The 15,661-nt window shown below is 39.2% G+C and overlaps 1 protein-coding gene across 4 annotated transcripts in view; it reads left to right on the forward strand.

The window, feature by feature from the left end:
• nbas (NBAS subunit of NRZ tethering complex) overlaps positions 1-15,661 on the forward strand; it is a 146,092-nt gene that overhangs the window by 76,979 nt on the left and 53,452 nt on the right. For all 4 annotated transcript variants that reach the window (XM_026319344.2, XM_026319342.2, XM_026319345.2 and 1 more), the window contains exons 42-45: positions 4,301-4,524; positions 4,753-4,863; positions 10,550-10,800; positions 13,918-14,258. In XM_026319344.2, the coding sequence (XP_026175129.1) occupies positions 4,301-4,524; positions 4,753-4,863; positions 10,550-10,800; positions 13,918-14,258 (927 nt within the window). The remainder of the gene's footprint in view (positions 1-4,300; positions 4,525-4,752; positions 4,864-10,549; positions 10,801-13,917; positions 14,259-15,661) is intronic.

Below are 15,661 nucleotides of genomic sequence, written 5' to 3' on the forward strand. Positions count from 1 at the left end.
GCAATAAACCATTTATCTTCCACTCCAGTCGGCATTCTGTCGCTAAGTATTGATCACTTAAACTCGTCGTGCACTCGCAGACATACATTTCCAACATGCACCATTGTACTACACACACACAGAGCATGACTTCAGAGTTTATCATGCAGAAAAACCTCTTAGCTCTCTGAACATTTCATTATGACATTTAGCACTGTAATAAACGCTCATTGTTAGATATTTTATCTGCAGCTGGATACACTCAGTCAATGAGTTTAAGATATTTTCATCTTCATTTAGTATATACGTGAGGCTTTTGATTTGACCGGAATGCACTCTTAACAGTGTGGACAGGGTGTTAAATTTTTCAGACTGGAAAAATGAAGTTTACCAAAGCACTCAGTGCACAGGATCTGTATTACTGTAGTAGCAAAGATGAAAGCCACGTTGAGATTGCTTGATAAAACAGCACTTTGCTTACATCTAGTGACATTTTGCAATTGCCTGTGGTCATCACAGATGTTTTTCAATTCACGGCCATGGCCAGGATTTAAGGTGCCGGTTGTGGAAGCTGACCTTGGAAGTGCCTGACCACTGAGCCAGCTCGCTTGTTGAATTGACTGGAATAATGAGTTGGACTGAATGTTCCCCCTATTGTAGAAGAGCACCCCAGACCCAGTGACTTTCCTTCTTTTGTAACAAATAAATAAATAAAATAAAAAGTGCACTTGTACAAATCGCGCCCTTGTACCACAATCATTAACAGTCTATATTTTACCCACAGGAACCTAATAGAACTGAGTAGCTGAAAAAAGGGCCCCGTTAGACAAATATGCACACTAAATGTGATGTTGCAGTTGGCTGGGAATGTTTGAGACTAAGTAGTCTGTAAACCTTTGATTAGATGCACTGGTTTGGTTAGTTACTCTTGCAGTCTCCTTGACCACTTTGTATCTTGCTTGTGATTAGTCCCTTTTATGGTGTATTATGACCCATAGTGCACCCAAGCCTGTTTATAGAGCGTTTATTCCTTTACAACTTCTGCCCCTTGGATTCCTACTAATTATGTGTGCATACTGTATACACCATTTGCTGAATTAGACCTAATGATGCCAAAGACTATGTAAGTGTTAGGCATGATAATAAATACAACTCATTAGGATCATTACTAGCCTACTCTCTGGAGAGGGAAGGCAAGACTCCATCTGTTTAACCTTCATCCTTACCACCCAAAGAGAGGAAGAATGTGTTAACAACTAGGTTGAACTTATTTATAATTCTGTTTTTAAATAGCACTGATGGGTTTTAACCTGCACTGAATAATAATTGAACTAATTATTGAAACATTTAGCAGGTTAGCAATGCTATAACATCCAACCCCTTTTTAGTGTAGTTTCTATTAAGTAAAACGAGCCGACCATTTATTATAAATAAATGTAGTCTATGAATATATACTGTATATTGCTGGGCAGCCAGCGTAATGGGAATGTAGAAAAATATATTTGGCCTGGCAGTAATTTGGCCTGTTTGTCTTCCTCCTGAGCCCCTTTGTTCCAACCATTGGACATCTGTTGTCATGAAATTTTGCACAGGCATTCATGTGGCCCCCGGGGAAGATGAATCCGAATGACTTTGATGCTCCCCTGACATTTCTCATCATCATGAGATTGACACAACCAGCAGGTCATATAGAGTGCATTCAGAAAGTCTTTTTCTATGTTGTTATGTGCCGATTCACTTTATTCCTCATTGATCTACACTCAGGAACAAATGTTTTTAGTGCTGATTAGCATATGTTAGAACCCTAACATAAAAAAAAAAAACCAAACAAAAGTGACGAACTTGAAAAAAATAAAAAGAAACCTGCTAAACATCAGCATGTTAGTATTGTCATTACAAGCCTGTTAGCATGCTGTCTGTGCATTTCACAGTACAGCCAACATCTGATTGATGCAGAATTGTTTGAACTATAATAACATGGGAAATTAAGACTGAAAATAGGGGTGAAGAGATTTAAGACAGGCTTTATTTTTACACTGTTTCCTTCAAAGTGGCATCACAGGAAGGAGGGGAGCATAGAGAAAAGAGCCTGTGGCAACAGTGGAATAGCTGAAGGGAGAGTTTGAGAGAACTGGCTTCCCCCCAGCTTTAAAACATCACACACTACCTCATGCAATTATACTTGCATATCCAGCTATACAGTTTATATATTGTTTTCCTTTTTGACGAAAGACTTGAAGTGGCTTTGAAATTAAATATATATGCAGATAAAATAAGATAAAACAAGGATCAGTGTTGTCTTTGCTTAAATTGCAGACAATTGAGTTTGCACAAAAATGCTTGTTAGAAAGAGAAGGGATTCTAGAGTTTCCTTAGTAATGAGGGAGGAGGGTTAAAGAATTTGAGAGATGCAAGAAACTAGCATTTCGAGAGGTAAGGGAGGATGTAATCCACACCGTCGAAAGTAGAAAGAACTTCACATGAATGGCAGAGAGAGTGAGAGAATGCATACAGTATTTCATCACGAAAGCCTCATTTCATCCAAGTTCTTCAAACATCAGCCTGTCCATCACATTTCCAGAGGACTTTCTTCTCTCCCTTTTGTGTCTTTCTCCCTTGACTCAAAATTATGATCAAAATGGTGCCTGCATTAAGAAACAGCATTCTCTTTTTTTTTCCTCCTCCCATCTGCATTATTTCCTTCCTTCCAACTTTTTGATTGTTTTCTCCCCGCTCCGACTTCCTGTCTATACTCTGTGCTTTTAATATTTTCCCCTTTCTACCCCTCCTCCGCCCATTCTGCTTTTGCACTGTGAATCTGCCACCACAGTTGCTGCGAAGGCCACATGTGAAAAGACACGCATCCACACACAAGCTGAGAGCAGACACACACACACACACACACACACACACACACACACACACACACACACACACACACACACACACACACACACACACACACACACAGTCTTCTGTTTTCAAGCTCACACATTTCCAACAGCTGTAATTACCTTATGCAAATAGGATCAACAAATAAACCATCTCATCCTGCTGGGTGACAGTATATAAGATGCCAAAAACCAAATTCAGAAGCTCATTTAATTAGAACAGAGGTGATGGAAAAAAATACAACATGCACCTACTGCTCCATGTGCCTTAAACTCTCACACGTGCATCCACTGACTTATTCCACACTGGCCTAAATCACAGTAGCAATCATAGCTTGTGGTACTGTACATTTACCCATGTTTTCTTGGCATGGAGGAAAAAAAGGTGGCTATTCAATTGTCTGATTACTCTGTTGCAACAGTCATTGTCTTCATAGATGCAAAATTATAGGCTGGGATGTTTGGTCCGCTCCTACCTTTTTCTGCCGATTTTTGAAAATGACAGTCATTTTTGAAAATAGCCTCATTAGCTGGTCATGGCAAAGCAGCAGAAGACCTGTGAAGTTTTCAATACCATGCACAGAAGGGTGTTTGAAGCTCAGTGTGCGTAACACAGTTTAATTAAAAGCCTTTAAGGGCAGTTGACATTTGGTCAAAACCTGGCTTAAATAGGGAAGTGCACCTTCTGTAATGCAATTAGGCTAAAATGATAGAGGAAAGGGGAGTTGGTCAGTTCATATTCTGTTGTTCTTTGTCCTAGATATTATGTTCAGTTGTATAAAGAAGCTAATAACTTGTGATTTAAAAGAAAGTTTATTACCAAAATACAAGAAAATTGAAATACTGTTTTTTAAATTGTATGCAGGAAGTGCCAGGTTTAAAATGTGCGCTTGTCCAAATTGGGGAGGGACTTTGATGTTGCTTAAAAAAGCTTTTGCACTTGAAACCAAACTTTTAATGTATCCTTTACAAAGGAGTTTTCTATTATATAATATATTATATATATAATATATATATATATTATATAAAGTTATGAAATTAACAAGTTGTTTTGTGTAAAAGGGCGGATACAAAGAAAATGAGGAATTGGGAATAAAGGAACTGGAATCAGTAGCACAATAGTACCAGTAGAAAGTAAAAGGCATCTTGTATTTTATTTTTATTACTACTGTTGTATGTAAATGATATTGATTTCAATGTAATGGACTGGAACAAATATATTCAGCAAATAGGTTAAAAGCCTGGCCTCTTGTTATGCAGAGCCACCATGCTTATACTCCAACCAAGCCAACATGTATACCCCCTCTTTTGTGGGCGTATTAATAATTTTACCAAGCTTTGTTTTAACACTCCATATCCTTTTACCTATCAGGCCACATATTTAGCATCTGTCTATGTGTAAACAGAAGATTTGTTACCCCTTTTAATAGGCCGACCCAAAGGAGCTGATTCGATTGGTCACACAGCACGTGTCTGCATATTCTGACTGGCCAGAGGAGCTGCAGAAGTTGATCAGTCAGCTGCATGTGTACAACGAACGTCTGACAGACTTCACCCAGGCCCAGGTGTTACAGGGGTTGGGCCGCGGTGTGGATGTGCAGCGCTTCAGCTCTGATTCCAACTACAAGAAAGAAACCATCCTTGGTCTCACAGAGTAAGTAGGAAGAGAACTTAAGAGAGTATACTCTTAATAGTACATTTCCACTACAAATAAACTGGTTATATATGATAATTTCTACAGTTACAATAGTTTGTACTGTATTTACTAAGGTTTTTGCGTGCGTGGGTGTGTGTGTGTGATGTGTGGTACTTTCTGCTTTGGTTCAGTGAAATCTGATCATTACTGTATGTCCTATCTGCTTGTGTGTCTGTATGTGTTTAGGACACTGGATGACAGTGTGTACAGAATCGCTCTGTCTCTGGCTAAGCGCTACAGTGTTCCTCTGTGGGAGGTCTACATGACTCACCTCGAGTTTCTCTTTACAGACAGCAGGTACATATATACACAGACCGACACACACACACACACACACACACACACACACCACAAACATCAGATGAGTGCTTCCATCTTTTGCATTTGTTATTTCACATCATCTTGTCATTTTGAAATACATGTAATGTAATGGTAAGTAAGTTTAAATAGCAGCACTGCCTGTCACCTACATAAAAAGCATACTTAAAACATGCCAGAGAAAATCAAACACCTTGTGACTGTATGTCTGTGTGTTATGTCCCTGTGCTGCAATATGAAATTAAGGGATTCCACTTAACTATAAATTGCAACATATAACATGTCCAAGAGCATTGTGTATGTGTTGGGTAAGGGCTAGGGTTAAGGTAGTGTAAGTCTCCAGGAAATGAACGTCAGCGAATATGTAGGTATATATGAGAGATAAAATAAGTTTCTACAAAAAAAAAAAAAAAAAAATCAAGCTTTTCACAGCACCATGAAAAATAATTGTACTACAACCTTGAGTAGAAGCATCTCCAGTATGTGTTGATTTAACAAATGGATGGACACAGTAAGAGAGATAAATAGAAACTGGGGAAAACTTAAAGAAAATGATGGAGATAGACTCTTGTTGATTTCTGTGGGGATACTACTTATTACTTTTACTACAAGACTACCTGAATTTCCCTTTTGGGCTTAATAATGTTTGTCTTATTTGAGCTTGATCTTGATAGTGAGTTTGATCTTGATATTGATTAACGTATCAATACAAATATTATCTCATCTTACTTTTGCATTTAAGTCATAACTGTGTAGTAGTAGCTAGCCACAGTACAGTGCCTTGTGTTCTGAGGCTATTACTTTGGTTAAGGCATGTAGCATGAACCTTCCTTATACGCTACATTTGTTGTACATTAATTTCAAAGGCATTATGGTTCAGAGCAGTTTACTACTAACTAATAACTACATTTGGAATCAAAGTGGAAGAAAATGGATGGATTCAAAGTGTACAAAAATATATCATTCAAAACTAGAAGTGCAACTTTACTAAAATAACCACCCAAAGATGTGTTTTCAAAGAGAATTTTGATCAAAATGCTTAAGATGCAATCATGCAATCATTTACTTTTCATTAGTGTAGTCAGACATCACTTAGCAGAGTAAAATTACTATGGGATGTATAACAAAGGTATCATCAGTAGTGATAGCAGGGTACAGTAAATGGATAGTACACAGCTTTAATTTTGTATATGCCAAAACTCTTGAAAGATAATAATATGGTGACAAATAAATAAATACATTTCAGGTCTAATGAATAAAAGAGCTGTTTTTACATTTTCCAAACAATCAGGATGGAGAGAAAGGTTATTAGGTAGAGAAAAAAAAAATCTTTGTCCAGGGATAGAGGTGGAGGTGGAGGGGAGGGCAGGAAGGACTAGATAAATGTAGGAAGAAGAGATGGATGTTGGAGCCAGAGTGTCCCTGAGACAGCCCTATTAACACAGAGTAAATGCTTTTGAGGAATCAATGTACAGCTAAACTCAGCCATCGTCAGCTGTTCTGTGCGTGTAGATCTTCTCAGATGTATGCTCGGGCCCTTAAGGGACATGATTTTCAGCCAGATTTATAATGACAACTGTTAAACTATTTAAATGGCTTCTCCAAAACAGAAAGGTGTCGATATGCCACAGAGAAATCACGTGCCATTTCAGTTCTACCCTGCGTCTATTTTCTTCAAACTGAATGTTGTACTGGATCAACCCATCCACCCAAATGAAATTTTTTGTATGTCTTGATGGTTTTTATTGTACCATACTTACTCAAACCATGTTTTTATTTGTTGTGTCAACTTCCTCTGCCAACAGATCACTAAATACTGTCCTGCAACATTAAATACCATCACAGATTTCTCCCAAAATAGCTCCATTTGACACAGCTTGTACCTCACTGACACCAGCTCATCCTGCTGGGTTTATTGTGGATTAATTTTAGTTGAATGAACTTTGGATTACCTCAGGCACACGTCTTCCACATCAGTTGAGAGACAATCCAAACAAACATCACATTTGACATTTCAAACAGGACCTCCTTTTTCAGCTCCTACCTGCTCCCAGCAGTTACTGACAACTGGATGAAAAATAAGCAGTGTTTTGTGGCACCTTCCCTTCTGACTAATCTCCAAGATGTGCTTTGCTTTGAGCCTAATGAGGAACCCTCAGAGACAGAAAGGACGCCTTTGAATTTTGTACCCACTTGTTCCCATCACACATCTGGTGACCTCATCTGGCAAATTAAAATTCAAATTACTGTGTCAGAACTTGATAGTGTTGCAGTGCATGACATCGTCCTGTTTAGCTAGGCCATATTGTCTGTAACACTGCCAGAGGATTAGAACTTTTCAATTCCACATAGCAGATGATAATGTCTTCGAACAAAACAAAGCACCTTAAGAAAGATAATGTCTCGCTGTGATTCTTGACTAACGCTCCTTAAATAAGCTGAACTCTTAGATTTTATGAATAAAACACTTCACCTTTCGAGGGAACTTGTAGCATGCAAGTAATACTTTAAAAACATTGTGAACTGCAGTAACCCCTGGCTTGGAAACACTTCTTCTGCAGTTTTTGTTTTATTTCTTAGCAGGTTTTCTCTCATATTTTCACATTATCTGTTCTGTGTTTTCACTTCTTAAAACAAAATATGAATTACAAAGAAGTCACTGTTGAATTTTTAATATCACAGAATTTCTATAAACACTACTCTTTGTGGCATATGTTGACATGTGATTAGCTGCCAGGCTGTTCCCTGAAGAGAAAATACATTATTTGCATCAACCTATATTTATTTGAATCTAGATTAGTTCAGGCATCTTTATTGCTGTGCTTTTATTTAAGTTTGCTTAGCAGGCTGATGAGTTTTCCCTACTGGACTAACAAAACGCACATCTGTAGCAATCATTGGAAATATGAGTCATCTAGTTGTTACACAAGGGTTAGGTACAGTACACTCTCTGTTCAGCAACAGTCATTGTGTACTGTTGATCCTGTTATTTAGAGGTTATCGATTTATTATACACACAAATTCTGCAAGGTTTGAACCCTCAGCATAACTATACCTGCAGTGTAACAGTTAACATGCTTCTTGGAGTAAAAATAGAAAGAGGAGCTCCACGTAGAAAAACCTAGACTGACAAATACGACTACATAACCTTTATTTGCATAATAGCCTCAGTTGTACAGAAACAGTGTTTCTTACCGAGTGTGAGAACACATACACACACACACCCACACACACATACACTGTGTGTATGTGTTTGTGAATAACTTAGATGCACACTACTTAAAGGATCAAATGTGTTTGTAGATGATGTGTGGAGAAATTGGTGTTTTGGAGTGTGTGTGTGTGTGTGTGTATATGTGTAAAAGGCGGAGAAAAATTACAATGAAAAGTGAATCAGCTCTATGCATATCACTGTCCTTTTTTTAGTGCACCATTGTCCTTTACATATTTTTGCAACCCCATTCTGGACAGTAATGTAATAAATCAGTAGCAAAAATAAATAAGTAAACATTATAATCACTATTTTGCCAAAGCTCCCCCGAGTTTATTTCTGGCTGTGTGATTACCTTTGTAATTAATTAGAACACTGAAATTAAGAATATTAGGAGCCTATTTTTGTTTGGTCATGGTCGAAAAGACAACAAACAGAATATGGTAATGTGAGACGGGCAAGTAGAGAGGGATGAGAGAGGAGAAGATCATGGCGAATGAGGAATACTCAAGCGGATTAAATTGGTTCATTGTTCCGGCTTTTGAAACGAACAAGAAAAGATTGTTATGAGGAGCTCCTGATATTACTGCCACATGAACACAACAGAGATAGTGTGAAACTATGTTGTGTACATAGGAAAATATCACCAAGCAAGCAGCGGTAGCAAAGCGAGCGTGCAGTAGACTAGTAATAAAACTGTCACGGACAGAGAGGCTGAACAAAGAGGTGCTGAAAACCGTGGAGATAGAAAAGAGAAGGTTCCCACAGCCTGAGCAGAACGATGTTCTATACACCTTTTGTCAGTGGATAGAGGCAAAAGACAGAGAGGAGATGATGACATGGGTTTGAAGAACTACAGCAACACACTCAGCTAAAGCTGAGCCTGACACTGGGCATAATTCGCTAGTCTCAGTTGTCTATATTCCTGCTGGTGTGCACTTGCCAAGGAGAACTCCTAACAGCCTTCAAACAGTCCTACCTGGCAGGACAAGTTGCTGTCTCTTGCATTTTTTCTCTTGTCTTCTCAGTCACTTTGGAGCTAATGTGATTTTAAAGAGAAAAAAAAAAGGAAACATCCGACTTTGACAGGGGTCTGTTGTGTGTGTGTGTGTGAGGGTGTGTGTGTGTGTGTGTGTGTGTGTGTGTGTGTGTGTGTGTGTGTGTGTGTGAGTCAGGAGGGGAAGTGACTGAAAGACTCAGCACTAGTTGTTCCATTGACTCGTCTTATTGGAACCCCTGTTGTGAGGATGATTAGTTTTATTTACGTTATCAAGCCTATTATCAGCTGCCATACTGCTGCAGCTGTCTATATTTTTTTGATTAGTAAAAGCCTCCCAGCTAGCTCTGATGGAGAGCCCAGAGGAAACATTGTCCTCTTTGATGCTGTCCCAGTCTGACAGATAAACAGACTTGCACTCATGCTAATAGACTCTCAGACAGCCAGTGATTGCTCTGTGACTGAGCAGCCCATCTTTGACTGCTGCCAACTAGCTTTACTTTGCCTTTGCCTTTTCATTGTGTTCATTTTGTTTTTGGTTTTTTTTTCTGCTTTTTCACTCTCTATTGCTTTACCTTGTGTTCTTCTCACCTGGCCTCTCGTTCCTCAGACCACCTGCTGCTGCTGACTTTTAGTTCAGTGGCAAGACACATCTTTTTAAAAGCAAAGCAGAGCACAAGTCATGTGCAACATGACCAAATCAGTCAATTGTTTGCCACACAGATTGTTTCCAGTCTCTGAGCTCAGCATCCTCCCATGTTCACTGTCAATCCATTCTGTCATGTTTGTCCTTTTTTCCACTATCTGTCCCGCTTTTTCCTCTCTTTTTAACAGAGAGACAGAGTTTTTGAATGTATTCTCAGTAGTAATCTATGAAATCCTCATCTTTTTTTTTTTGTGGGATTGTATCTTTGGTGATAAGCCTCCAGTGCTGCTTTTGCACAGCAGTTTTCAGATATTACTTTCACACCAAATAGTCTCCAGTGCTGGTGGTCTTTGTCCTTTGAGATATATAAATATATATATATATATATTTTTTTCTTTATGATGATGAAATTTCAGTTTCTGTCAGTGTTGCTGTTTTCTTATCTTTTTGTGACTTGGTGTCTTTCACTGCTTATGTGAACGACTTAGATCTTAATTTAATTCCCCCCCAAAACAAACTGTTTCTGATGCCAGAAACTTAAATGGTTTCACATCCTATAAACCAGTGGATTTTTTCCTGGAGAGAAGACATATCTCACACAGCAGATGTTGACAACAGTAAATTAAAAAAAAAAAAAAAAAAAAAAAAGCTTTGAACTTGGGATAGCCAGTATTAATATTGTGTGTATTTATTGGTAGGAAAACCATGGATAATTACATTGTGTGTAAAATAGTACTTTCAATTACACACACAAATGATCATGTTTTCTTCATATTTTCTCTTCCTTCTTTCTTTCATCCACCTCTCCCAGTCTTTCCACGAAGGAGATTGAATCCCGAAGTGAGTCTCTTGGACTGTTTGACATTTTAAAGCATAACCCTCAGGCCTTCTACAGCCACATGACCAAATACGTTCTGCCCACTGTGGAGGGAACTGACATGGCCCGTCTGCTCTACTACTATACCTTACTGGATGCTGCAGGCTGCGAACCTTATGTCACCACCACCATCAAACCAGACTCACATGTCAAACTGCTCAAGAAGCTCCGAGCTGTTGCCAGTGGTGAGTTTAACAGTTTTTTATTTCTCCATGGTTGCAACGCTGATGGTACATCTGTGCATGAATGAATTCTGGCTTACACAAAGGACAGAAGGCGGGGGATATCAAGCCTGTTAATGTTACAAAATGAACAAACCCATGAACTAAGGGAAGAAATTTGCATCTACAATCTGATTCTGTCCAAGTGGAATACATATTTTACTATTTACTAGTTAATCATGTAAACAGCTCAAATTTCTGTAGCTGCACCCTTTCCAATGGGATTTATGTCCAGGTTGCACCATGTCACCAATTCAGTACTCCAGAGTGCTCAAACATATAATGATATTTTTTCTTTATCTACGAAAAATGCACAATTTTTTTGTCAAAGAAAGTGTTGAAAGAAATGAATCATTCGGATGTGGTCAACAAGTCCACAACTTAAAATTACCAAATTGGGAGTAGCTCTTTGCAATAGTACATAATTGACAAAAGCACTCATTTCTGTTTCTGAGAAATAACAGGAATCCCTTAATGTACCTTTAATGTACCTGGAAAGTCAACCCCAGGTCTGTAATGTAAGTCATGCTTCAGGACTCACATACTCTACAGATGTTATTTGTGTTTCTCCACCAGCTCTGAAGTAATGCTTTACAAAGTTGAAAAGCAACGAACACAGCGATTTATATTTGCTCATAAACAACAAGGTAACCAATCCATCTTTCTGTTAGCTGTCAATCTACCTGACACATTAAGCTCCAGAAACAGCAAAGGAGTCTTACAGCTCAAATTTCTGTGGCTGCGCCCTCTCCAAGGACGCCGTGTCTGGGTTACAGCATGTCACCGGTTCAGCGCTGCAGCTAATGCTGAAACTTTGTTGTGTATGGGTGGAGATGGTGTCACTTCTCAGTGAGGGTCAGTAAAGGTCAGATGGGTGTCAGCTGTGTTTTCACGCCTCACTTCCTCCTTGTGCTCCTGGTAATGCCGCACCTTTTACCGGTGACACGTCTCTGTTTAATGCACAAGCACACACACCTACACAAATCCTGTACACACACACCTTTGAATCATCCATATCAAAGTAGCATTTTTACATAAACTTACTAAAAGAAAGTTTATACTTTCACTGCTACATTTTAGTCTCACTCATACACAATTACTGTATGACATCATTATATCTAAGGAAGTTTCTTTTCGATGGCAAAATTTCCTATTGCTGCCTGAATTTCTGAGCTTTAGCTAGTTAGTCATTGTTTTTGTGCATGGGATAAGGTAAAATGGAAAATAAGGCCATTGTAAAATAACCCTGTTTGGCTGCTTAGCCTACCCACTTGCTTGTGTTTTGAGGCAGTCTATTGTTTCATAAAACATTACAAGAGAAATCACAAACCACAAAGTGTTGGGCAAATGTAATGCTATCCCACAATGGATTGTTGACGTCCTCAGACCCAGTAGACACCAGCACAGAGTTGCTCACGTTACTGTAAACTCAGCCATGTCCAGCTTTTGCAACATGGGGAATACAGTGGATGTGTCAGTCATGAATAAGACTGTTTTTTTTTGTTTTTTTTTTTAACAGGAACCCCACATGCTAATGTCATAATTTATGCAATATTAGACCTGGTTGCTGTTGTAAGTAGTTAGCCAGTTTTGCTCTAGTCTTTGGCTTTGGAAAGACTAGACAAAAACACGAACCTCCAAATTTATTTAAGTTCGGAGTATCTCTCTTATGAGGCTGTACCCCATTCATGGTGATTCTTCACGTGAAATCCAGTGCTATGTTTAGTCACTGTAGTTAAGCTACATGTGGATATTTGCCGCTCTGGCTGCATGGCATGTACTTCACTACTTCACGCATGTACTTCACTACCCAAATTAATAGTAATTCACTGGTGACATCAACACAAGCTAAAGTAACATCTTGTGTAGTACAGTACACACACACTGCTAAAATGTGATCCATGCATTCACACTTATGTTGCAGTATTGACACACAGGCTGTTGTGGTGTCTCCAGGGCCACCAACTTTCTCCTAACACAAGTGAACACTGGCACACACACACACACACACACACACACACTCAAAATGACTAATTTGTAGTCCTGAACAGACACATGCAAACTAACACATACAGAACCACTCACAGAGGCATTCAGACAGTGTAGAGACAGGTGGTGTGTGTCCAATGTTGATCACAATTTCAGACACATCACCAGGTGCCTGTCTGAGTGGGCTCTCTTGAGAAAGGAGATAAGATGATGCTTGGGTGTGGAGGAAATGAAGGCAGAGAGAAGAGTGGGTGGGGCAAGGGAGAGACAGGCACAGAGAGAGAGACAATACATGTATAAGTGCATGTAACTCCTGTCTGCACTTTAAGTGTTCATCTGGGCCTGTCTGAAAATATTGTGTGCATTTGTGTGTATATGTGTGTGAGGGATTCCAAGCAGTGTTGACAGAGTCCTCCCCACAGGCAGACCAGTGTTAAATATTTAAAGCCCAGACAGGCTGTGGTGCTGCCACAGTAATGTGTCTGTCTGATAATACTGGAGACCAAGTGCATGCCACCACCTGTCTTTCTCACATACACACACAGTACTGCAGTGGCAGGAGATATGATGCACAGAGAAAGATCCAAAGACACAGTATACATCCTTGTACAAACAGCACACAGACAGACAACACCACTTTCACAGTCATTCACAATCTGACATTGACCTTTTACTCACTTCCGTGCATTTCTCTTCATGCAGGTCTGTCACTGTTTCAAATCATTATTGTCCTGCTTTGTTTGCACATAGTATTACTAATACAGTATGTGCTGCATATAGTATAAGAAAATACTATTAAACTGCGTCTCATAAACTGTTGGATATGCTTTACTGATTTGAATCATAGGTCTCTCAGATGATGCGGCTATTAAGCTCTGCCTTGGCAAGTAAATATATATGCGCCGGTATTATATGCACCGAATATGCCTTTTTTTGTTGTGTTGCAATTAAAAAAAGGTATAAAAATAGATGGTATTATGTGTCATAATAAGAAAAAGATAGTTGTGGTTATGTGATTGTTTTAATATTTAAATGTAATATGCAAATATCAATATCCATTTCACGCTAAACAAAAGTTTTTCTGTCTTACAGGTTTAGACTACCGGAAACTGACTGATGAATCCCTGGATCCACTGGCCGTTCTACAACCTATTCTGACCAGTCAGAATGTACTTTCTATCTCCAAACTGGCCAGTCGGTTGCCTGTCCCTGGTGGCGAAGGGGCAACAGTCTCCCCCAGTGTTGTCCATGCAGTTTGGCTGCAGAAACTATTCTGGAAAGGAGACCCCCAGCTGCTAAAAAGACCTCCACAGAGTGACCAAGATTACCTCCATGCTTATGACACCTGCGCCAAATACTTGGACAGGCTGGTCCCTACTGATGCTGTCCACTTTCTGGATAGTATCACCTTTTCACCTGATGCAGCCAAACATGTAAGCCTATACTTTTAACAAACAGTGATGTTGTTACAATTTTGCCCTGAATCCAAGGCATCTTTTTTTTTCCACATGGATTACTCTATGCCAGACAGAAAAGAGCAAATAGTAGTATGACACAGTACACTTTGAAGGAGGCTGTATTTTCTATTACTGTCTCAGACAGGAACTGGTGGGAGTTGGGCAGACAGACAATTTGTAATTGCAGCACAGTTGGTTTTCAGGCAGCCACCCAGACAGGATTCTGTGCAAAAAGGACAGTGCGGATTTTCAATCACTACATCAAACTGTCATACTCCTCACATCATACTGGTTATTGTTTGGCTGGTGATCTCTCATGCCTCTGGCTCAGTTTTTTTTTTTTTTTTTTTTTTTTTTTTTTTAGAATGTCAAAAACTCTTTCCTAATTTTAAATACATTATTCTATTCACATTCACACTCTGGATGCATCAAATCACATACCAGTCATGATTTATAAAAGGAATTGTAAAATTGCACAAGAAATGTCAGCCACATAATTACAGCACTCTGAAAAATTGTAACCCACAGTTTTTTGTTTTTTTTTCTGTTCTGGCACTCTGCCACCCCACCTCTCCAGACCTTTCCTTCTCTTCCATTTTTGTCTTATGCCCCCTCACTTTCCCTGCAACTCCGAAAGAGCTAATTGATCTCTTTCTACTTTAGAGCCAATTAAACTCCAATTCCCACCAGACACTGTTGCCACTGTGCTTTTTAACATGCAGATTACCTCTCAGGAACCCACTCTGTTCCCTCTCCTCTGACCCTTCCTCTCTTCTTATATCCTCTTTGAACTCTCAGAGGGAAAACCTCAAACCTTCTCACTGCTAGGAGCAAATCTGACCTTTCACACCTCCATTGCCCCCTACAATATATTGATCCATTTCCCACAATGCCAAAAGTAGAAGTGGATGGCTGGAACATATCTTACCTCCTGCTGGACGTATTGAAGCAAAATAGAAAGTGTTGCGATTTCCCCCTTTCTAAAGTATTGATCTTAGATGGTGTCTTTAGTAGAAGCATCCTCCCTTTGTCAACCTCTAACCTTCTTTCAAACATTGCCCAAGGCTTTAACTGATGTTAGCAGTGAATGCCTGTATCTAGCTCTATAGGAGAGACCTAGTCACACATAAAATAATAGACTACAAGCACGCAAATGCATAGGCATGTCTTTCAAAGAAATTGTTCAGATTGTACAGCTTCGTAAGGATTCCATCTGAGTGATTATCCTTTCTTTGAGGTGAAAAGTGCTGTCAGTGTGAGTCAAGATATCTTGCAAATACAGAAGTAGCATGCCTTTGCCTGTGTGGCTGAGGTAGGTTTGAAGTTGGATGGTTTCAAAGTATCTTCCTGGTGTGAATCTGCGAAAGTGTGTGTGTGGT

The sequence above is a fragment of the Mastacembelus armatus genome, chromosome 24 (assembly GCF_900324485.2).
Source record: "Mastacembelus armatus chromosome 24, fMasArm1.2, whole genome shotgun sequence".
In the NCBI taxonomy this organism is placed as follows: Eukaryota; Metazoa; Chordata; class Actinopteri; order Synbranchiformes; family Mastacembelidae; genus Mastacembelus; species Mastacembelus armatus.